Source organism: Poecilia formosa, unplaced genomic scaffold (genome assembly GCF_000485575.1).
Source record: "Poecilia formosa unplaced genomic scaffold, Poecilia_formosa-5.1.2 Scaffold281, whole genome shotgun sequence".
NCBI lineage: Eukaryota > Metazoa > Chordata > Actinopteri > Cyprinodontiformes > Poeciliidae > Poecilia > Poecilia formosa.
Window position 1 is genome coordinate 220,831 of NW_006800220.1, and position 24,893 is coordinate 245,723.

General features: G+C 41.4%; 1 protein-coding gene across 3 annotated transcripts in view; it reads right to left on the bottom strand.

Moving 5' to 3' along the window:
* Window positions 1–24,893, bottom strand: part of ankfn1b (ankyrin repeat and fibronectin type III domain containing 1b) — a 185,559-nt gene that overhangs the window by 39,007 nt on the left and 121,659 nt on the right. For 2 of the 3 annotated variants that reach the window (XM_007571506.2, XM_016681439.1), the window contains one exon: window positions 7,682–7,804. In XM_007571506.2, the coding sequence (XP_007571568.1) occupies window positions 7,682–7,804 (123 nt within the window). Of the gene's footprint in view, window positions 1–7,681; window positions 7,805–22,627; window positions 22,669–24,893 lie in introns of all 3 variants that reach the window. The other variant, XM_016681440.1, reaches the window with a different exon arrangement.

Genomic DNA, 24,893 nt, shown 5'->3' on the forward strand with positions numbered 1-24,893 from the left:
AGAATTCATGACCGCGCTGATCACAAAAGGCTTGTGCATACTTCCTGCTCAGAGTGAGACTGATGCTGTGTTCATGTGGAAAGGCATCCTGTTTGTAAATCTGCAGGCAGAATGGAGTGACCAAGGAGATCCTGACCAAAATATGCAGATCGGTTTTCGTTCCTGCATGGCTGCTGCTGTTAAGCAAACAAAAGGAAAGCTGAGACTTTACCACAGCAGATGCCGACGCTACGTCTGCAAAGAGTTCCTGCACTGAAGCACCAGACCTGTTAGCCGCTCATATTCATCACCGTCCAGTTAATTTACTCTTCAATAACAGGACAACATTTTACAGTTGGGTGAAAGTAACAAATAGACTTTGAAATAATACAAGGTGCTTCCACATCTCAGTTTGATTGGAGACCAAAATTTGTTACATTTTCAGCTGCTGACCTTTGATAAACCTGTTCCCCTCCTGGCCTGTGGGGGCGCTGCACCAAGAACCACTGAAGGAAACGACACAAAAACACAAAATCTCACCACGTATTTTTGGTCTAGATTCTAGTGCAAATTTCTTAGAAAACTTGAAATAAAACAAATTTAAAAGTAACTTTCCAGCACGATACAGATGTAGCTTGTTTTAAATAAATAATTCCTTAATGTTGATGAAAAAGTTCTCGATCCAGTGGAAGATAAATTAACTTATAACATGGGAAAATGTCTTGTTATAAGTGAAATAATCTGCCAATGGAGCCAGCACTTTTTCATCAGTATTAAGGAAATATTAATTAAGCATCTGTATCTTACTTAAACATTACGTGTAAGATGCTTTTCTTATTTCAAGTTTACTAAGATATTTGTTCTGGAATCTAGACTAAAAATACTTTGTAAAACTTTGTGTTTTTACAGTGCTGTGAGAGCAACTTCCTTCTTCACGAAATTTAAACAAAAATGGAGAGGCATCAGATTTTAGACCACAAACCATTTCTCCTGCTAGCCTAACGCTAGCAGGAGAAATGCTAGCCTAGCATTTCGAGGCTAGCAGCGCGGGGGATTGTTTTACCCACAATGCCTGCGCTGTAGTCCACTTCCTGCTTTTGGAGTGACCTCTGGTCCGTTTGGTGTTCACATGCGCATTCAAACCGAACCGAGTCCGCCGTTTTTAGGCAGAGCAGAGTTTTTGGTCCGCATTCACACCTCACCAAGCGAACTGGACTTTCCAGACAAACGGACTGGAGTTTGTTTGGCTGGATGTGGAAGCAGCAGCTCCGCTCTGAGCCTCACCTCTGGTAGATTCAGGTTGTTTAACTGTAACTCCAGATGACGGCGTTTCCCCGACAGGCTGGGACAACGTGATCGTACATCTGGACTCATCGGATCACATGACCGTCTTCCCATCTTTATGCTTCCTTGCAGATTGAAGCTTTTTTCCCAGTTTCACTGATTAGCGGTTTTCTTACGTCTCCACAGCTGTTCAGTCCCAATCCTTTGAGTTCCCTTCAAACTGCGGTGTGGAAATGCTGTTAAATTCACTAACAAACATAGCCTGACTTTTGCTGTTGTTTTTCTTCAACCTAATTTTAACCAAATGTTTCAGTGTCTGCCTGTCGAGAGCATTCAGGATCGTTTTCGATCTGCTTTCCTTACATTGAACAGTTCCAGTTCTTTTTGCTTTTACAGTCTCCTTGGATGTTTTCTCCGCTTGATGCCAACAGTTTGATCTTTCTAAAACAGGATGTGTTCCCACCTGATTGTTTAACAAACGAGAAGCTACTCACTGCATCTGCTGGGGTTAAATGTCATGAGGTGTGGTTGCGGTGGTGAGGAGAGACGCTGAGACCCAGGTTATGGTGATGATGAAGGTTTAATGATGAATAAGCACCCAAACAGTCCAAGGCAGGCAGCACGGCAGGAACAAGCACGCAGCTAAATACCGGTAGCAACTGTCAAACGGACCAGACGGAACAAACACAAACCACAATACATACGACGAGAATCCGACAAGGAACACAAACAGGTGGGTTTAAATACACACGGGGTAATTAAGGGAATGAGACACACCTGGGGAGCAATCAACGGGGAGGACAGGACAGAGACTCACAGGGAAACAGGACTGAACACAGAAAACTCAAAAATAAACACACAAAAACACGGATCTTGACATTAAATCATTTGCTCTGAGGTGAAGACATTCCCCCTGTTTGGCCAGGCAGGGTGTAAACAGCTGGAGCCATTCAAAATGTGGAATATTGGGTGGAAACAGAAAAAAAAGGAAAAATCAAGTGGATGGTGACACTCTGTAATTTTGGCTCTGTTTTTATCCAGCTGTTTATGTAAAGCAAATGGTTTGAGATGGTTGTAATGAGTGGAGAGCTCAGGTTTCTACAACTGCACGACTGTGATAATGGAAAAACAACCAGCACTCAGAGGGAGGATGACTCCATTTGCATCGTTTGCTGTTCTTAACAAGTCCATATTGACTTTTACATGATTAGAGTATATCGCACATGGAGAGGCTTCTGCATGTTAATGCAGCTACAAAGCAGAAATAATGAGTCCGACGGTCCAATAGGAGCAGGCGTCCCACTCGCCAATGATCGTTAATGGATCTTTACCGTGTTATGATCAGAAATGCTGCAGAGTAAAAAAATGACTGGCATTTATAAGCTCCTAATTTGTCCTTTCTGTTTGAACTGAGGGCCCTCTGCCACAGAAGAAAGAGGAAAATCAAAGGGGAGAATAAAAGAGTGGGTAATATTAAATTAAATTAGAACCAAATGAGGCAAGTGGCAGTCTGTCCAAAACCACTTTACACCCAGGCCCTCTGGGCATTGCCCGTCTTTTTCCAGTAAGAAATTAGTGATTTCTCTCTGTTCTTTTTATAATTCTTTGTGCGCAGCTCATAAGGATTAACACTACACACCCAGCCCAACTCAGTGCTAAGTATTACAATGTGTGTTTGCTCATTTATATGAGTGAGTGCGAATATTAAGAAGAAAATCAGACATGCAGGCTGGAGTTTCTGCGCTGGTGTTAATGTAACGGCTGAGGGTTGGACTCCGTCCGGACTTCAAAGTTAAGACGTCATCCTCGCAGCGCTGTCAGCGGGCTCTTATCCTCTAAGACAGTTTGGCTCCAGCGCTTTCTGCATAACACACACACAACGGAGCCGCCGCTCACGGGGGACCGACTTCTCGTTGCTCAGGTTTTCACTTCAGAGGAGCTGGTGAAACGCAGATCGGTGTCAGAATGAGACGTTACAGAGTTTCCTCTGCAGGACGAAGGTTTGGAAACTAAAAACTACCTGAATGGTTTGAACTTGTTCAACAGTACAGAGGAATAAACCAGAAGTTTACATACACCAGTAAACGGACACACTGTTCAGGTAAATCAGACCAGAAATGTGATTTTTAGATGAGTTCAAATGACCAAAAATATTTCCACACTGCAAAAACACAAAACCCTACCAAGTATTTTTGGTTTGGTTTCTAGTGGAAGTATCTCAGTTCAATTCAAATAAGACAAAACTAACTTGCACATAACTTTACAGCAGTTAATACTTCCTTAAAATTGGTGGAAAAGTAATTATTCTGTTAGATTTTTTCACTTATAAAACATTTTCCCATGTTGGTAAATGAAACTCTTTTTCATCAACATTAAACTTTTATAGACTTAAACTCTTATTTCTTACTGGAAAGTTATTTCTGTCTTATTTCAAGTGTACTCAGATATTTGCAGTAGAATTAGACCAGAAGTTTTGGTGGGATTTTGTGTTTTTGCAGTGCATTCGTTAAACAACTCAATCATAGAGATTATTTATTAACATCAGGAGTTTACAGACGTTTCCTCGGTGTAATGTTGCCTTTAACTGTTTGATTTGGGTTTGTCCCAGTAGCTTGCTGGAGTTCTGGTCCGTTCTTCCGGACAGAACCGGTCCGACTGGGTCAGGTCTGGCTTGTTTCTCCAGAGGATTGAGACCAAGGCTGAGATCCGAAAACATCAGCTTTGTCGTCTGAAGCCCCTCCGGCTGAAGGCTTCGGGTCGTCGTCCATTTGGAAGACAGGTTTTCACCCAACATTTCATGAAGTGGGTTTGGGTCCCTCCTGCAGCCAACAGCCCCCAGCATGATGCTGCCACTCCCACATTATGCATCTTGGATGGTGTAAGTGTCTCCACTTTTACTGAAAACAATCATTCTGGCCAAACGGGTCCGCTGGAGTTTTATCAGACCACAGGACATGTCCCCCTGCCCCCCTGTCCCATGGATCCTTTCTGTCCATGTCCCCTTTCTGAGGCTGATTTGGACATTTCAGAGCAGGACCCGTCTCCCTCCTGAGTGGACGCATGGTTGGACTTTCCCTTTGCACAGATTGTTTGACCAGATGAAGGCTGAACCAGACTGGAGCAGCTCCATGATTCTCTTCCCAATATCTGGGATGATTTTATTTCTCTGTGTGTGAAACCAGAAGCGGTGAGCTCCAGGTGTGACCTCACCGATGTGTCAGCTAACTTATTCACCTCTTCTGACCGGTTCCTCACTAACAAACCCACTTTGGTACAAAGAATGTTTATCATTTTTACCACATGACACAAAGATATAAAAGTTTTAAATGAACCTTTATTGGCTTAGTTCTCACAAGTCTGAACTGGAACTGATCGGCGCCATCTTGGTAGGCAAACATGGACACCGCACAGCAGACGCACGGCTTCAAAACCAACAAAAAGAAAATATGTGGACACTCACTGTGAGATAAAGAGACACGAACAAAATGGCTGCTGTTGGGATCGAGCCGCATGAGACGGAGAAGGAAAACATGTCAGATGATGTGAAAGTCAACGCCGACCTCCTGCTGTGACTCACCACGGAGGAGCTTCGTCTGGATGCGCACAATCAACGTTTAAATGGATTCGTAAAGGAATAAAGTTCTGGTGACTGGCAGAGTAACAAACCCGAAGGCTACATCTCCGTCTTAGCTAGCAGACAAAAGCTAAGCTAAGCTATTTGTGCAGCTGTACTACAGTAAATATCACTGATATTTTCCTTATTATTACACAGAGGTGGGTACTCAAAACCTGTAACAGAGTAATAGTTGTAATGTACTTTTATTATTTATAAGTTATAACGAGGAGAGAGATGAGAAACATCACCATATGACATATGCAGCAGCCTGAAGAGCATCTGAACCCGGACCCGGTTTGACCATTTAACAGGTTACATTTCTGGCACAGACAACAGGAAGCATAAAAGTCAAAGAATTGGAGGAATGCAGTCGGACCCGTTTTGTCGATGACTGAGCGTTCCCCTCCGGCCTCCGTCTACCTGACTCAGCCCTCCGCCTCCGCTCTCTCGTGCTTCGGCCTCTTTTTTCTCGCTGCGTCACAAAGGGAGAGTCACGCTGATGTAACGGCGTCTCGGCGCAGGGAGAAAGTTGGACTCCAGCTGGATCTGCGCCCCTCCCTTTAAACGAGCGCGTCCAATCCACCCGCAGCGCTCCATAAAAACCAGACCACATCAACCGGGCCTGAACTTTAAAGGCCAGGTCCCCTTTCCTGCGGCAGGGGAGGAAAACACGGAGCGGAGGACCTCACACTGCAGGCGCACACCTCAGCTCTTTCACGTAGCACCACGTTTCTGCTGCCGGACCACACATCGCAGTGACACTCAGAGACCACACAGTCCGTCTCACAGTCCAACAAAAGATCTCTAAGACCTCACAGCGGGTCCAGCGTGATTTGACAGGACCGCAGAGAATCCCACACCTGTAGCTCCACAAACCGCAAAGTAACTCCGCCGAGCAGCTACTGCAGGGGAGCTACGGCTCAGCTCCCAACTGACCATCATCTGCAGCCTCATACCTTAAATAGGAATGTTTTATGTGATCAGTCCTTTTCTGTTCAATGCTCCCAATAAGGGAAGCCTTATACTTGCCTAATTTTCTGTATTTGTTCTGACAGCAGACATCCTTACTTTTGAATTGGCCGTTTGCACGTCGCACGACTCGCTCTGCCATGACAGACGTCAACACAACCGATGGGATCCTGACTGGTCTGAAAAAAGTCGCTTCATTTTAAACTGATTCCACTTTATGTCAAATGAAGCTGCACAGACAGACAAGGATGAAAACCAAACCTGTCATTTTGTTTTATTACTTCTGAGAAATAAAACACACAAAATGAAACTTCTGCAGGTGTGACAGATTTATAAGAAATCTGCTGAGTAAGCAGTATGTGACGTAACATCGATGAGCGCATTGCCACAAGGTACGACAGACAGTCAGAACACCGGCTCCAAAGAGCACCGCCACTTCAAGGTTGACTTAAAAACAAGGGGAAGATCCAGACCTTTGTTCCCAGCAGTGAGGAAAAGCCAAGAAAACGTAAGCAGGAAGTTCGGGGAGGCGGCCAGATGGACGAACAGCGGGGCGAACGGGGAGACGAACGAGCCGAGGCCAGAAGGATTCCCGGGCCTCGACCTGGAAATCTTTCAAGTTCCTTTCATCGGCTGGCTGACGACGGAAACTTTACAGGAGCCAGATGAGCCGGCGCCGCCGGAGCAACTGGGCGGTCCTCAACGACACCGAGATGCCGCGGCATCACGTTCCCTCCTCAGGAAGCCGAAACGCCGGGCACCGGCCCGCAGCAGAACCGATCCTCTGAACCGGTTTGGCCTAATGAGCGGTACGGCCTGGAAATCCGCTGCGATCAGATAAATCTGCTCTTCGAGAAAATCCCTTTACAATCTGGAAAACTCATGGCCACCGACATGTGTTTAAGACATTCGAGTGCAAAACTCAAGACTTTGAGTTTCATTTTACTTTTAACAGCAGGAAGTTACAGACCTACTGCAGCTCAGCAAATTAGAATATGATCAAAAATGTCATTTACTTCATTTTTTGTGATAAATTACTTTGTATCAGAGTTGGAGACTCGGGTCACATGACCTGGACTCGGGTCCTTAACATGCAGACTTTAAACTTCACTTTAAAAAACGTTCAATTTGGTTTTTACACCAATAACTTGGGACATGAATTGGACTTGAACCTGTTGGGTATTTTACCCCAAATCTAAAGTTTAAACACATATTATTTATAAAGCAGGCCCCATTAACTCATTTCACTCATTTCATTTTAACCGACGCAGACCAGAGGACATTCAGAGACGGACAGAAATGTCCCTCTGTTCTTCCTGGTGTCTGCTTAACTGCAGCACAACCAAATTAACTGGATTTAAAAATTAAAAAACGAGATGAAAAAACGCCCAAAGCAGATGTTTCTTTCTTTTTGGGTTCATCAATTATGAAGCATCCAACAAGAAATGGAGTGAAACATGAAACCTGCCAGGACAGGATCTCAGATGCACCAGCTGGTCGGCATCTGAAGCGACAGGCGGCGTTTTTCTTCCGCTCCGAGGTCGAAGACTGGAGCTAACTTTGTTTTTAGCAGCTGGTGATCCCGCCGGCCTTCCCCTGTATGCTGAGTGTTAGCTCAGGAGCGCAGTGAGCGGGTCCGGATCAGAAAGCAGGTTCTGGACCTGAACCCAGGGAAGACAGTTTCTCTGTCCCATCTCAAAGCCGACCTCCTCCAAGCCGCGCCGCATTACTGCAGTAATTCATGTGAAATGAATCCCTCTGCGTTAGTTTGAGCTTTAAATGGGCCACACACCGTTCGCCGTTTCATGATGAAGACACTGAGAGACGTCTTACCAGTCCACACTCAGAGATCGTCTTCTGTAGGACGACGGTCGGTCTGAAGACGTCTTCTCTGCTTTGGCTGGTCGCTCTTTCAGGGAGAGTCGATGAGTGAATTTGGAGATTCCCGACTCGGACCTGGACGGCAGAACAACAGCAGAAGGAAACATTAAGACCCAACAGGCGGAAAAGGATGAAAGGTTCATCCCAAAGTGAGGCCGTCGGCTACGGAAACATTTTTATAACATGAACTTTTGTTTTCCGTGTCTATGAACGTCTTAGTAGAAATTAAAAACTTCTTGTTTTTCTGAGGATCCATTTTATAGCCGTTGCACAAAGTGACCAGGATGGTAAAAACAAATCCTTGGTTTAAGACTCCAGTGGCGTTTGGGAGGGATGTCATGAAAAAACAAACTTTTCTGCACAATTAAAAATGTGGATTTGCTAAACTGCTTGGGGTTTTCAGCAGGAGCCATTTTATGGGACCAGATGAAACAAAAATGTAACTTTCTGGCCTGGAAAAGATTAACATAAAACCAGCTCTGTCTAAGGTACGGTAGAGGGTCTGTGATGCTGTGTGAGTGATTTCATTTTAAATAAGACCCCAGTGACCTCAGCTAGCTGGGTCTTTCACCAGGATAACGATCCAAGTCACAGCCAAACCACCGAATCCTGACCTGAGAAGCTGAACTTCAGGAAAACAAACCCAGTTAAACACCATAGCAGACCAAACGTTGTCCTTTAACCAGTATTAACACGAGCAGCGGCCATCAATTCATTTACAAGTAGATTCATGAGGTTCATGTTTTCCCCCTGGAACAAATGCAGCCAAATTAAAAGTTGGATTTTTCCAAATCATCCACTGAGTTGAAACTTCTGCAATAAATGAAATAATGTTATAATAACTCCGCTGGGAGCCGTTAATCTTCATGAAAACAGAGAAAATGTTTCAGAAACAGCCGTTCTCAAAGACAAACAGCTCACAATGCTTCAGGTCTCTGAGGAAACATGGAGTTTCAGGGGAAAGCCACATTCTTCCTGCCTCATTTTCCCTCAATCTTCCTCAAAGAAAAAAAATCCCACACATTTTAATCTCCTCTGTTGGGCCGACGACGTCCCAGCTCAACTTTTTCTCAAAATTAAAAACAGGAAATGTAATATTTTGGTTTATTCTTGCCCGGAATACATTTGATGAGGCTGCGTAATATTGCTGCAGTTACACTGGAGACTAATCAAAATGAATTATTGTGCTCCATCAAAGAGCCGGGCTCAAAACGAGGAAATCCACTCAGCACAGAGCTGGAGACGTGGAAACTCACAACGACTTTTAAGATACGAAACTTCAGCAACAAACCGTGGAGAACGGTAGGGGTGCTACAAAGTAAATAATAATTAAAGAAATAATAATAATTAGTGACTAAAAAGGCTTCTTTTCTCTTTATGTCATCATGTTTTGATGCACAAAAACTTACAGATTTCTTTTCAATGTTTATGGTTGACAAAGTTTGATTTGTTTACAGAAAAGACATTTCTGATATTCTGAGTATATTCATAAAATCAGCTAGTTTCAAGGGGAGGAAATGCAACATGTAAGGGACGCAGGGAAACAGCGCCCTCACAGGTTAGTTTGTGCTACAGCGATGGAGTCAACAGCCAGACCAGCGAGGCGACTGGTGGACAGATTGAGATTCTTCTTTTGCTTCCCTCAGTTTGTGTAAAATCTATTATGATATCCTCAGATTAATGAAGTCTCTGTCCAAACTGTCACTTCATGGTTGTTTCCTGCAAAAATGACCCATTAGTGATTTTCTTTCTCAGTGTCTGAGCTAAATGAATGAAACTGTGGTTTGATTGCATATCAGTCTGTTTACTTTCCTCATTCTCTGCATGTCTGACATCATCTTGAAATGACCTTCAGGACTAAACAAAAGCACTTGTAAGTCCCTGTGCAGAGTGCCTGTTTGCTAGGTCTCAAGCCAACGCCTCTCCATCATTTCTTTGTACTTCCTCCTTCTCACCGCACAAATTGACGTATAAATGTTTTTTCTACAAGCTTTTCCTAAAACTACAATCAGTCTGGCAGCCGTTATTTTATGTGTTGACAGCCAAGTTTAGCGTTTGGTACCTAGAATCATCGGTCCATTGATCATATAATTACACAATCTGACATTTGAAAAAAAAATTGCTTAATGGAAACAAACCAATTCAGAAGAAACGCTCGTCTTTCAATAACAGGTTTTGGTGCCAGGGGGAGGTGGGGATTTTTTTGCCCAAAATGAAATTGATTTATTTTGAAAAACTAAAATGGAGTCACTCTTTCGCATCACGAATCACATGATCAACAGCAGGATGTTACTACAAACCACAAAGAAGAAGACAGGAAGTAGCTTCCTAATGACTTTTCACATAAACAAACTTATTCAAGTATCATTTGAATAAGGAAACACCATAATTATTAAATAGTGTTTTCTCGACATTAGAGGAATATTGTCAAAGTTTGATGCACATCTGTAAAGGAAACTCAGCCGGTGACGTTCATCTGCTGCGTTTCTTTTTAATAAAACCATCATGAGTTCCCAGCCCGAACACGATTTAAAAGGAAAAAGTGTAGAAATCATGAAATATGCAGTGCAACGCTGCATGCCTGCACAGCTGCTTTTAAAAAAACTGACATAATTATATGACTCATCTGTTGCCCTGACACCGGAGATCTTTAAACAATTCACATCTTGTAAATATTTCAAAGCCTTTTAATTCATGTACAGTCAGTGTTTCTCTTTTTAAATACAGTAGAAATGAAAATGCCCAGAGTCTCTTTATATTTCTAATAAAGCAGAAAAGTCCGTTACTGTCGCCGTCCCACTCCAGCGTCCTGCACATTATTCCTGCCTCAGCGCCAGCATCTCCAAACAGCAAAGACAAAGGCATATTTTCCTATGTGAATCATCCAGAAGGAGCTGAAGGATTTTTGGCAGATTGGTGATGAGCTCCTAATTCAGCGCATTAAGTCCAGGCGCGGCTTCGCCGTCCACTTCAATGCTGTGTGTGAACGCAACTGCAAGCTACTGGTGTTGATTTTCACCTACGTCAACAGCAGCTCGCTGTTCACAGGGGAACCGTAATCAAGTCAGGATTTTCTGCAGTGATCTGGTTCAGATCATCTTTTGTTGTTAATGGACGGTTTGGTTTTTATGCGTCTAATAGGCTTTAATCTGTGGCCGGTGCATAAAATAAGAGTCCCTTATAGAAGTTCAAACACATTTTTTCGAGCAAACAGATGACACAACATGACCGTGGGCCCAAAGGATGAGAAGGGTAATGCTTAGAAACACAACGGATGACGACATCAAACGCCTCGGAGGGGCAGAGGACACAGAAAAGGTCCAAGGGAATTCCTTTGAGGGGCCGAGATGAAGAAACGCAGATGAGAAGCAGGTGGGATTGGTGGCAACTGGCGGGTTGGAGATCGGCTCCATGACAGCCTGAGTCCTGGATCGACCCCATGCAGCTGTCCCCGATAACACACACACACACAAGATACACACACACACACACACACACACACACACACACACACACACACACCATGATGATGAAATCTTCTTGGAAGCCCACTCAGGGTGTCCTGGTGAATCACTCTCTCCCAGCAGAACTGGATTTGCTTTTATTTCCTGCTGCTGACCTCAGTTCAGGAAATCAGTAAAACAAAAGATAAATCTTCCAAATGTAATTGAGACAGGAGGGAAAAGCATATCTTCCACATCTGGGCAAGTTTATTCAATATGAAACTGTAACAAAATAACGTTTTTGTACAAGGAAATCAGAACTTTACACTGTAAAAACACACTGAGTAAATTTGGTCAAACGTTTGGTGCAAACATGCAAGAACGCTTGAAAAAAGACAAAACTCACAAGCGGCTTTTCAGCAAGATAGGAGCTTATTTTGAGTCAATAATTCCTTAATACTGATGAAAATGCTCTGGTTCAGATTATTTCATTTATTACACAGGAAAAAAATCTCCTAACCGCTGAAGGTTGTTACTGTGATGAACCAAACCAAACAACTTTGTAAGGCAAAGTGTTGGACATCATTTAACAGCTTAATTTGTCATTCTGTTACTAATTCCCTGCCTGATGTGTCTTCATAGATAAGAAAGGAATCAGAGTTGATACTGATAAACATTTCTGCTAAATGATTGAGGTTAAAAAACATTTAATTCATACATGCAATATGTAACCTTTCTGAACTATTTTCTGGTAAAGATTGTTCCACAAATGTAGTCTTGTGTAAATTTTAAACGTACATAAAGTTACTTACCGTTGCTGTGTTTTTTAATAGTAAAATCTGAAACATGCTCCTGTTAAAGAGCTAAAACCTGCAGAAGCCCAGAACGTTTGACAAAATGCAGGAGCCACAGCATAAGTTCGGCTCAAATGAAACTTACGCTGTCACTTCCACTTCAGCACAACTTCTGTTGTGGCTTTTGCATTCTGCTGGTCCTTCTGGGCCACCATACAGACTCTGTCATGACTCCCTCCAAGCTTCAGGCATTCGTTTTGTTCTGACTGGAGCTGCATGGTGTTCAATCACCAAATAAGATGTGATAACCAATCTCAAAACAATATATTTCTGCTGCTTATCAGGGCTGATATGATTTTAGCAGCGCCTGTAACTTTCCGGAGTTTTGCAACACAAGCGCGTCTTTGTCAGCTGTGAACTGCTGGTGTGATGATTTGGTGGAGTGTTGAAATTCTCTCACATTCCCCCTCCTTCCTTCACACAAACATTCACAGCTCACCTAATGTTGCCTTCCCTCTCTGTTTCACCGCCATGACAGCAATTAGCTGCTCAGAGGGATCCGTGTGCAGCAGCTCAGCTGAAGCACCGATTGTTCTCGCTCTCACTGCACACAGCTGCAGACCCACTGCTGCTCTCACAAAGCAAACATTGATGATCGTCATGAATTATAGAATCGTTTTTTATAAACGTTCAAGCATCCCATATCAAGCACTGTAAAAAGTTAGAAACGGAGTCAGACTGAAATGTGGCGTCTGTTTCATGGGCAGACGTATGAAAACCACGGTGGATTCAACAACAAAATCTAAAAATAGAAAAATACATCAGTTTAGTTTCTAACAGAGATGACTGAAAAAGTCTAAAGAAGAAATGAATGAAAGTGCAGCAATTGTTCAGATTTCAGAACTAAAACGCTTTAAAAGGTTAATAATCTGAAATTAAATCTATGCCCTCAAAATGTAGCAAGTAACTCGGCAATAAGTTATCAAAAAACGTATATTTAAAAAAATAAAATACTGTTTGATATGGTGTTATTTACCTCAGCTCAATAATTTATTAGGAAACGCTTCTAAATTGAAAAATCAATTTTGGTCTTTGTTAAAATATATTTTTCACATATATTCATTTTCAGACAAATAAATAATATTTTAATTTACTGAATAATTACACATGATCAAAATAAATGTTTCGGAAAGTAAAAGTGCTTTCTGCTTTCTCCAGAGTAAAGATGGAAATGATACACGTTGCTCAACATGTAGAAACTTTTACGCTATTAAAAAATGAGATGAGGCCTTCATGCAAACACTGTGGAGAAAAACTACCACTGCACTGCTCCACAGACACAGGGCCAAACATGGTGGTGGCAGTATAATGCTGAGGGATCCTGCTTTCCTGCACAAACAGACTGGTGGAAGAAAACCTGGAGGTTTGAACCTGGGGTGGAGGTTCACCTTCCAGCAGGAAACCATCCTGAACATAACCGAGTTTATTCAGATCAAAGCATATTTATGTGCTAAAATGGCCTATTCAAAGTCCAGATCCAACTGCTACTGAGAATCTGTGGCCAGTCTTGAAAACTGATGTTCAAAGATGAAGTTAAGATGTTTTCACAAATTAAGAAAAATCATAATTTTTCTTTTTGAAAAAGAAAAATTATGATTTTTCTTATTTTGTGAGAATTAAGATGTTTTCACAAAGAAAAATGGCTGCATGATGGTGGGCGGGTTCGACCTGCACACCTTCACTCTGGTCACCTACAACTCTGGTTTATCCACCAGTAAAAAGCAAATCATCCACATTAAGTCTGTGGTCTTTATGTGACAAAATGTGGAACAATTCAAGGTGTATATATATATATATATATATATATATATATATATATATATATATATATATATATATATAAATATATATAAAAACGCAGGAGTGTTTTATGTTTATGCAATACATTAAATGTGGTATAAGAGTCCAAACTGTAAACATGTCTCTTTGGGACTGACTGTTTTCTCAGATGGATTTTGAACAGTGAGCTGCTTCTCAGATCATGCAAAGTGATTTGTGTTATAAAAGCATCGCGTTCCGACTGTTCATGTGGTCTGACTGAGGTTAGGAGGCCCTCAATTACTGCTCCTATTCTACATTACTACTGGACATACAATGTAATAAATAATGAGCATGACAGACAAATATCCAGCAGTTATGGCTGCCAACCTAAAACAACTATTTTGTAAAGAAGGCAAAACAAAACTGAGCTTCTCTTTCATGTCTCTTATTTCTGCTGTTGCTGCCAGTGGGAGTGTTATGACAAAGGAAGCTGCCCACCAGCGTAACAGACACACAGCGAAGGAGCCGATGCTTCAGCCACACAGATAAACATAAGCAGAGTTTTAACTCTTGATGCATTTCATTAGGTCCACAAAAAAGGCTTTCAGTGCTCCAATCATAAAAGGAGGCAGCCAAGCTATGAACATTGCTAATTAAAATCGGCTCAAAGAAAACCTTGTTTTCCACTCGCCATCTCCATCCAAACCCCTGTCTGCCTGTACGTCTCCCTACAAGACAGAGGTTGCCTTTATTTCACTGGGACTCGCTCCACAGCAATAAAACACGCTGATTTTTCTAGAAGCTAATGAGATTTTCACTCAGTTGTTATAAAGTGATGTTATCTGCATTGCAGGAGGAGCGATCTGTTGGGGTTCCCGATGAGAGGCAGCAGCACAGCAGGCATTACGCAACATGTCAGGCACTACTTTTTTCTTAAATTGATGAGCCTATTATTGGAGCAGAGTCTGAGACAGAGAATGACACAAATCATAATTTAAAGGGGGTGAAAACATGTTTATTTCACAACAACATTCTGCTGCATGCTAAAATAAACATGCTCCTTACTGCAGATTGCAACATTTGGAGGAAGTTTGCTTGTTTTATGCGGAGCAACAAAAAGATGCACCAAACGCCCAGAAGTGAAACGGATGCAGAGCCGGACCAGAGAGCAGAGAGAGGAGAAAGAAGCTCAAATCGTCTCCTTTTGGGGTTTTTCTGTCCGGATTTATAATCATTCAGAAAATTTTAAGAGGAGCAGCAAAAGCAAATGAGGTGGATCAGCAGCGCTCAGCAACAGCTAATGGAGTCATCCAGGACGTTACTGTGGAAAACCATAGTTTAGCATGTTTTGGCGGTCATGAAACACTTATACAGCAACAGTCTTCAGTCAGAGGCTTCTTCAGATGTGTTGTAACACTGACTGCTACAAGAGATCCTTCCTGCCCACAGCGACTCTTTGGAGACACTTGGAAGATATGAGTTACAGCATTTAATTTCCCTTTGGAATAAATAAAGTATTGAATTAAATTAAAGCATTTTCTTAAAGCAGATTCTCAATTGTATTTAGACCCAGACTTTGACTAGGCCATGTTAACACATAAATTGTACTTAAGCATGTTGGCACGATGGAAAGGGAACCTCTAGTCAACAGACTTTCTTCCAGGATTGTACTGGATTCAGCTTCCTCTGTCTTCCCACCAAATCTGAAAAGCTTTGTCGGCTTCCCCACAGTATGATTCTGCCACCACCATGTTATAGAGTTGCTGCTACAAACGTCCCCCTCACTTTCTCCCTGCTGTGTTCCCTGGTCTTCATGAAGCTGCTTATTCACCAATGTTCTCTAACAAGAAGTTAAATTAGTCGACTCTGATTGCACTGGATTTTAATTTAGGGGTATCATGGTAAAGAGGGCCCTCCATTTAACAGGTTTCAGTGTGCTGCTCTGTCATATAAGATGTATCAGTTTAATGCAATGTGAAAAGCTTAAAGGTTGTGATGCTTTCTGCAGGCCAGCGAACGTCTGACGGAGACAGGAGGCCGGTTCCTAAAAACAAACTCTAAACCAAACTGGATCATCATCAAGAGCCAATTATCTAACGAAATGTTACTTTACCAGTGCAGGGACTCTGTTATCATCCCACACATGTCTTCTCATATGTTGCCCATCCACCCACTTTGGTAAACAGAGATATTTCCATCTCGCCTTATTCCCCTTCATCTTTGTCTCTGAGTCACACTCATCATTTCATCTTTATTTTCTTTTTCACATGCCTTCCTATCATTATTTCACTCTGGCTTTCCACAAAGTCGGCACATACAAAATTTGTCAGGCAGACAGAAATATGGGACGCATTTGATGGAGTTTTTCAATGTCGGCTGGCTCCCTGCGGTGTCGGGTTTGATACCGTTCCCTCTGTGTCCTCTGCTGTGTTTGATGTGTTGCGTAACACTGACTTCACGCAGCAAGATACACAGATGATGGATTTGCAGTGAAATTAAACTTGAATGGAGTTGGAAGCACATAGAAGCCTGTAAATTATTAGCGCCTGTTGCTGGAGAACCGCGCCGCCGAGAGAGGAGGGGCGAGGCCGACGGAGGAACTTTTCGCTTGCTTTCACTTCGGCAGAATTCATGAGATAACTGGAAACGTTACTTAGAAACCAAACACAGGAGGATCGTCGTCTTCAGATAAACAGAAAACACAGTAAAGCTGTCAACCTGCATTTATAAATTAATTCTAACATCAACATGAGAACACAGACCAAAAACCTACTTCAGAAACAGTGAAGAGTTTTCATTTATTATAAAAAAGGACCTGAGTAAACATAAAACAGTTTCCAAATGAGAATTCTGGTTATTAGGTGGAAAAAAGTTATCAAAATCAATCTTTGTGTGAAAGTTTCATTTATTTTCTAACCATAACTAAACTATTTTCCCCACATCACTGTTAAGCTGTTTAATGTAGATTGTACTTTAAAGACAAAGGCCACTTTAAATTATTTGGCCAAATATAAATCAGAGCAAAAAGAGATGAAATGAGGGGGGAATCCCACGGCTCCGTTCTCGGGTCCCTTTCATTCAACATGTTGTCTCTAGTTCTGCTTATGAAGTACTGCAGGTTTACCTGCTTTTAATGTAAAACTTTACTGTGTCACTATTATCCCACACTGAGCCAGTGAATGTGTCAAAACTTTCTCCAGAAAAGCAAAAGTTGTATTTTATCCCAACTATGTGCGGCTAAACATTAAAACTCAACTGGATTTGCTGAGGCTAAAGATGAAAGACAGCAAATGGCATGAGACACGCTGCCAGAGTAAAGCATTTTGTGAATTTTCCGAATGTTTGCTTGAATTTCTCATTTTATATTCCTTTTTTTATGTAATGCTTTGTGTTTTAAATATGCATTTTGCATTTTTAATGCACTTTATCTCTGGTTTCCTCTACTGTGAGGTCCTTCCTTTGGCTGTCAAATATTTGATAAATTATAGAAATTAATCATAAACAAATCTCACATATATGTGGGGTATAAATGTATTTTACAGGGATTTTACGGTATATTCTGTTGATTTTTTTCTAATGAGTTGATTCCTCTTAATGTAGCGGTTTATATATCCTCTGATGAAAACAAAATAGCTGTGAAGATTATAGAAAACTACTTTAAATCAAAGTGAGTATAAATGTTGAATGTGCGTTTAAGTGTTACATTCAGCTGAGTGACGTTTGCACTGAAAGTCAGACTTTGGAAAGTTCTGCAAAGTGAGCTCGTTTTCTAACACACACATAATGATGTGGATGCTTTAGAAAGCGGTGTGTGTCTCTGGACTCCCAGCGTCCCTGAAGCCACATCAAATATTACAAATGCTCTCACACACAGTTACTTATTTTGCTGACATAAGTGTACCATCTTCATGTAATGAACCAACACAAGATAAACAATAAAGCTCTAAAAAAAACACCCTTTGTTGTTGAGATCTGCTGTGCTTACCAAAGCCACACAAAAAATAAAAAGTCTTGAGAGAGGGCCAGCGGCGGTCCACTCTCCCCGCTGAGCTAGCTCCCTCTGCTACCGCTATTACCACTATTGTAAATACTCCTCGATGTTTGTTTACACTGAGATCTCAGAAATCTGGAAAAGAAACGAGATGAAAGCTGGGAAATGAAAAAATGTGTTACTAATCAGACGGTGGGAACAGTAAGAAATCCCTATTATCTCATTTCTAGATTCAACTATTTCTCTGTGTTGATGCGGTGGGTCCTCCATCTGCATCTCTGCCTACTTGGATTCAGAGTTTATCGCTCTGCTTGTTTCTAATTAAAGCTGAAAAGTAAGAAAAAAAGAGACAAAAACAGAGCAGCTCAACCGCTGTGGTTGACTAGTCAAAGCCTCTGTTGGCTACAGACTGAATAAAATATCACAGAATCGGTGATGTCACGAACATTATAGCATGGATTATTGTGGAAGGCCTTTGGTTTATGTGTCACTGGTAACCACAGCAACAAGCAGCTACTGCTGCGAGGGAAAAATGATTCAGTCCTACGAAAACATGACGGTAAACTAACAACATGCTCTAAGTAACAGAAACTTTAATGAGAAAAAACTGGAACGTTCAAGAAGGTTTCAGCTATAAAACAGAAAAACAACTTGGTGCAAAAGTAAAGTGTGTTTGCAAAATGTAGAGGGACGAAATGAGCCAAAATGACTGACTTTTACTTTATAGAATGGATTTACAGACAACTGGAGTTCAACAATTTCATTACTTAACCCTAAAAAGTTAGTTTTGAAAAGCCACTCAGGAAGTCTGAACTTCATCTTTTGCATGATCTGGTTTTCTGTCCCAAGGTTTAATAACTGTTAAAGTAAAATGCCACAAATTCAAAGCCAACTGAAGTTTTGTCGCACGGTTCCTGTAATTCAAACTCGTCTCACTGTGATGAGTTAACACAGTCGGTGTGTAAAACATAAAGGCAGTGAACGGAAGCAGCTGAAAGTCTCACTTGGTCACACACAATGACTTGGTGTTTTTGTTTTAAGGGTTTAACTTCACAGCTGTATAAATGTTTTGTTTTTCTTCTGAAGACCGCTGTCACTTTAAATGCAAATAAGCTGCTGCTGGCCACACCCCCAACTCAATGTTTACACTTGCATGTGAAAATGTCTACCTACAGATGCACATATTAGAAAAGCATAAGTGGAGTCTCCAGCACAATGAAGAAGAATACACCAGGTGGTTTTTGGATGGTAAGTCAATAACAAAACATGTCTTTTCCAGCTGCCATTGTACAGCTGATCAAATGTGCTGGAGCTCTGTTCGGGTTGCTAGGTAACAGGACTGAGCTCAGTTCTGGTTGCTAGGTAACAGGACTGAGCTTAGTTCTGGTTGCTAGGTAACAGGACTGGGCTCAGTTTTGGTTGCTAGGTAACGGCACAGTGCCTGTCAAATGTGACTTAACAATCGGGAAGTTTAGGAAACGGTTCATTTACTGGACTCCAAAAAAACATTAAGTTATTGTCAAAAAATGTTTTTCTTTAAAGCGTCTTGGTTGTTTTTAGAAGCAGTTGTGACCCAAATTGAAGAACAAAAAGTCGTAAAATGTAAGTTTTGCATAATAAATTCTCTTTAAATGTTCATCCTGTGAATCCGAAGCTTCTGCCTGAACTTTGGCCCTGCTTCAACCACACAGCACCGTGAGTATTTGGTTTTCTGTGTGTTTATTGGTCAATATGTCGCGTCTAATCCGTGATTGTTCCCAGCTGTTTCCCCTGATTTCCCTTTGTGTATTTAATCCCACCTGTGCTCCCTGCTCCCCGTCAATCCTCCTCTACCGTTGCTTGTCCCTGTGTCTGCCCCGTTCCTGTGTTGGGCCAGTGCTCCCAGTGCTCCCAGTGCTTCATTGCTCACCTGTGCTGCCTGGACCATTAAAACCATCATTCTCTCACTTCAACCTGGGTCCTCCGCATGTATCCTCACCACCAACAAACACACTTCATGACAAAAACATGACTCTGATTTATAAGGTAGAACAAACCCTCCTGTCGCCTCAGCAGTTCGCTGTCATGTCGTCACCCTGCAGCTTTCAGATACTCCGTCAGCCAGACGCAGGGCTCTAGAGGCGTTTTCTGTGCTGTAAAATTGTTTTAAGATTACTAATCTTAAAACAATGGAAAAGCAGATTAGGATTTATTCATGTTTCAACTGTTGACGTGTTTTTGACTCTAAAAATAGCAGAAAGGCAGAAAATACGTGGCGCCCTGTCTGAACGATGCCGTTCCCATATCTGCCCTGCGTGTTGATGTCATACTAAGATATCCAGCTTTAAGTGAATAATGTTCCTGATGTTGACATGCGTAACGTAAACTCCAGCCAAGCCTCGTTGATTCTCCTTTCTGACGCCAAGTAAACACGTGAATATGTACTCACATATTACTCTCTATAGTAGGGCTGTGCTCAGGCCCTCGCTCTCACATGATCGTGCCATTTTAAGTCTGTATGTAGTGGCGTGAACATCTCATTTATTCCCAGCCACGCTGCTGTTACTTGTCATTTTCTCCACCATGGCTGCTTGTCTCCTGGCAACAGATGTCTCTGACTCCGGCACACCGAGCGCTCACTGTGCCAGAAAACGATACTCATGCCTCATCCTGAGGCGTCTTCATACAGAACGGAGCGCACCGGTCGACAGCCTCCACATCACATCCAGGCACACCGAACGTAACCCGGAGACCAGATAAACACGGCTCGCATCGTCACATTTTTACTCAATGCATCAACAGATTGAGCTCGATTGCAAGGCGGCTTTTTGTGTTTAACTTAAAAATTACATATGATAAACTCAGAAACGTCGACGTGCATTATGTGCTCATGCAAACCTGGCTGAACTTGACCAGAAACGGAAGGAAGATGGGAGGAAAAGAAACTCTTTTAAAGAAAATCAGTGAGTTAAAATCATCAAACTGATTTAATCAAATAAAATTTGGCTTAAAAGAGTTTAATAAATAAACAAGATATTTCTCTTCTGTGCATAATCACTGCAAAAACACAAAATGTGACCAAGTATTTTTGGTTTAGTTTCCAGTACAAATGTCTTAGTACACCTGACACAAGATAAACTAACTTAAAGCTTTGTAGCGAGATGAAGAGGTTTAAGTAAATAATTCCTTAATATTGATCAAAGTTCTAGTTCCACTGGCAGATTATTTCACTTTTCCCGTAAGATAATGTATCTGAACTAGAACTTTTTCATCAACGTTTAGGAATTATTTACTTAAAACAAGTGTGTATGTCTTGCTGAAAAATGACTTATAAGTTGGTAAACTTGGAAAAGACAAAACTAAGATATTTGCACAAGAAACTTTACCAAAAGATACTTGGTAAGATGTATGTTTTGCAGTGACGTTGCATTGTCCAGAAAGATGAAAAGCCATAGAAGGTTCTTGCTAAACAAGCTGCCAGAGATCTAAACCCAAACATGTTGATGGAAAGTTGAGTGGAAGAAAAAACTGTGGCCAGTTGTAACAGGGATAACCAAAGCCTTATGAGGATTACCTGAGTTCATGTTTTAAGTTGTGGACAAACTTTTTAATATTCCAAATGAAACTGAATTTGTGTTTTGTTTTGTTTTTTATCAGCTGTAAAAAAAACAGCTGATGGTTGTTTCATAACCATCAAAATAAACAAAAGGTTTAAAATTTCTCTGTGAAATGAGTGTGACATGTTAGGTTTTAAAAAGTTCACATAAAACAACTTTTTGGTGAAATTTCAATTTATTGATTTGGTTCACTTGGATCCAAATCTGGTAGTTCTGCCAGATTTGGTTTTATTTCTTTTCAGAATAAAACTAAACTTGAAAAGAAATACATGCAGAGTCATGCATTTCGTGCAAAGATGTTGATTTACTTTACTGGTAAACAAACGTGAATCTAAAAGTGGACCCGTTTGTGTTCATTAAGTGTGCAGTCGTATGCAGACATGCTTCCAGTTCAGAATTAGCAGACTTATATAATTCTTTTATGAGTTCAAACATCATTTTCATTTTTATTTATTTTTGTGGTTCCCGTCAGTCCACATAGTGGAACGCTGTGAAAACCAGAATGCCGGAGAGGAATTACCGCTGCAGACTGGATTATGGCTCATAATCCAACTTGTGTTTCAAACACACACAAACATGGAAATTTGATTACATTTGCACACAGAGGAATAAGGTCAAAGTTTCAAGTGAGCAGCTTAAAGGAACAGAGCAGAATAAAAGCACTGAGCTCAATACGGACTTTAATTACAACATCCAGAAAACAGACGGAAAACGGCTGCAATGAGGTGCATCAATAATGACGAGTTATTTCTAATAACTGGATTTTCTCACCTGGTGGGGAGAGCAGCCAAAAGGTTTACTCAAGTAAAAGTAAAAAGTTACTCAGGAGTAAGAAAGTATTTGGTGAAACGTCGACTCAAGTTCTGATAACTCATCAAATTATTAATCATTTGATATTTAAAAATTGGACCAAAATGAAAATTATGCATATAAATAAAAACAAAATAACAAAATCAAGCAAAAGGAAATTTTTCCAAATCAGTTTCTTTCAATATAAAACTGATGAAACTTTAACTGTGAAGTTTTGATTTGTTTTTCATCCAGTACGGAGAAAATCCAGAAATTTTAGAAATACTTCATAATAAAATTACCCAAGTAAAAGTAAAAAGTACAGTGTGGTAAAAATATTCCAAAAGGGGAAAATGTTTTTCAAGTAAATGTAAATTTAACCAGCTACTACTGAACTGCATGCAGACAAACAGCCGTTCATTATGAATCCCTGATGAAGAGGCGGTTAAATTAAAGAGACTTACCTCTTCTGCTGGTTTTCTTTTCGGTCTGCGGAGCCCAAACTCTAAAAAGAAAGAGAAGAAGATTGTTCATTAGAATAACAAAGGAATGCATTCTAGTTTTCCATCATCAGGAACTTACAGAAAAGCTTTAAGAGTTCCCAGCTCTGACGGTTCAGGAGGTTCAGAGGACTGGCTGGTGACTACCTGCATGCAAAGCGGGAACTGTGCAGCTGTATGTTTGTGTTTAAAAGGAAGGGAGAGTGAGGGGTATTTTTAAAAGCCTTTTTTCCTGGAGGTAAAGTCCTCTGAGTTCAGAAAGCATCAGTTTGAAACTGATCGTTCCTGCAGGCGCTGCTCAACAGGGGACATTCAGATTCTTCCCTCCAAAGGGAGAGCAACCTTCAGGGCACAAGCCAACCAAAAATACACCCAAACTGAGAGGTGGCAGTAAACCAACGGAGCTGCCGACGCCGTCCACATCTTCCTGAGATGCTCAGCGGTGCCACAGCAGAGTGTATGCACACACACGTACGCATCTTCACCATTTGGGACGAACACGTGTCAACGCCGAACCCGAACCCGAACGTCAGCAGCGTCTTGGGACTCAGCTCAGGCATGAAGCCTGCTGCGAGGGGAAACAGCCAGTTCTGTCAATCACTCCCAACCGTAAGCTAACGCTAACAGTAAAACCGAATGGTGCCAATGGGCTGGGATCCTTCATCTCAAGGTTAATCTGTATCCGGTACTTCGCAGACATATTGATAACCCATAAAGGTGAAGATAGGTATATGGGCAATACAAAACACGTCCATTACTTTTTTTTTTTATTTTGCACTAAATTGTTCTTAGATAACGAGAATTCAATTCTGCCTATTTTGAGTTGTTTTAGGGTGTCCTGTCACTTTAAATCCAAATAAGCTGCTGCTGGCCACGCCCCCAACTCAACGTTTACACAGCACATCTTTGAAAAGCAGAAGTGGAGCCTCCTACACAACCAAAAGTAATGCAACAAGAGGTTTCTGGATGGTAAGTCAACAACAAAACACTTTTGTTTTTTCCAGCAGCCATTGTACAGCGTATAAAACCAGCTAAACAAACATGCTGGAGATTTGGTTGCGTTGCTAGGCAACGGGCTGGGGTTGCTAGGTAACGAAGTTTGTTGAATGTGACTTAACATTCAGAATGTTCATTTTTCAGACACCAAAAAACTTTAAGTTATTGCCAAAAAAAAACACAGCTGGGTGTTTTTTGGGCTGTGCTTTATGTGGCAGACCAACAAAACACATTTTACAAATTAAAATCTTAAAGTCGATTCAGATTCCGTTACTCTGATTCCCCCTAAATAAAATCCAGAAACCAATTAGCTTTAGGAGCTGCAGAAACATTTAGGTAAGACGGGAAAGTCTACCAGTCATGCACCGACCAAATCTGGCCTTCATGAGAGTCGATTTTCAGTTTGATACAAACCATGTAGAGGACACACAGAGGAAGTGAGACCATGCTGTGGGGATACCTGTCCTCATGGAAGAACACATTTTCTTTCTGTTTTCCGTTTGGTTTTATTGCAATAATTGGTGGAAACTCCAGAGACTTCAAACAGCCAGAGATGCTTCAGTCAAACTGGACATCAGAGACGACGGTCGGCGCTTTCATGTCAGTCACTCTGTGACATTTTGAACAGAAAGATGTTACTCTGGCGTTTTAAGCGCGGCTTTTATGTGAGCGATGAGTTGACATTTTAACCAGCACCTGACTTCTAAGCGCATATACAGCCTCTTCATATGGCTTCAGGCTCCTGGCGGGGGGAGGATATGGTGACCTTTTACCCCAGCAGCTCCCCCACCGTCTCCTCAGGTATTACCACGCTCCCTCAGAGCGAGGACGGCAGGCGGCCCGGCTTCATTCGACAGAGAAGCCTGCAGGGGGGAAGGACTATTTCTGGATGCTCTATTAGGCAGAATTAATGATCAGGATCACAATTTTAGCAATACTTTAGGATCACACTGGTGGAAGTGCAATTATGAGCAAATACATCTTTGTGTCAGTGTCAAACATTCTCAGTTAAATTGTTCGTTGTAGTTTTTTTAATTTTCAACATTGATTAGAAAAGTTTAAAAAAAAATCACCTTTGCCTTTAGCAACACTAAAAATATCTGAACACAGACACGTTTGGCTACCAACATGTTGCCAAAGTTATTACTTTAAGTACTTAAAATGGTCTGAAATACAAACAGGCTTTTCCAATTTTATGTAATTACTAATAAGATATTATCTGTAAGGAGAAAAA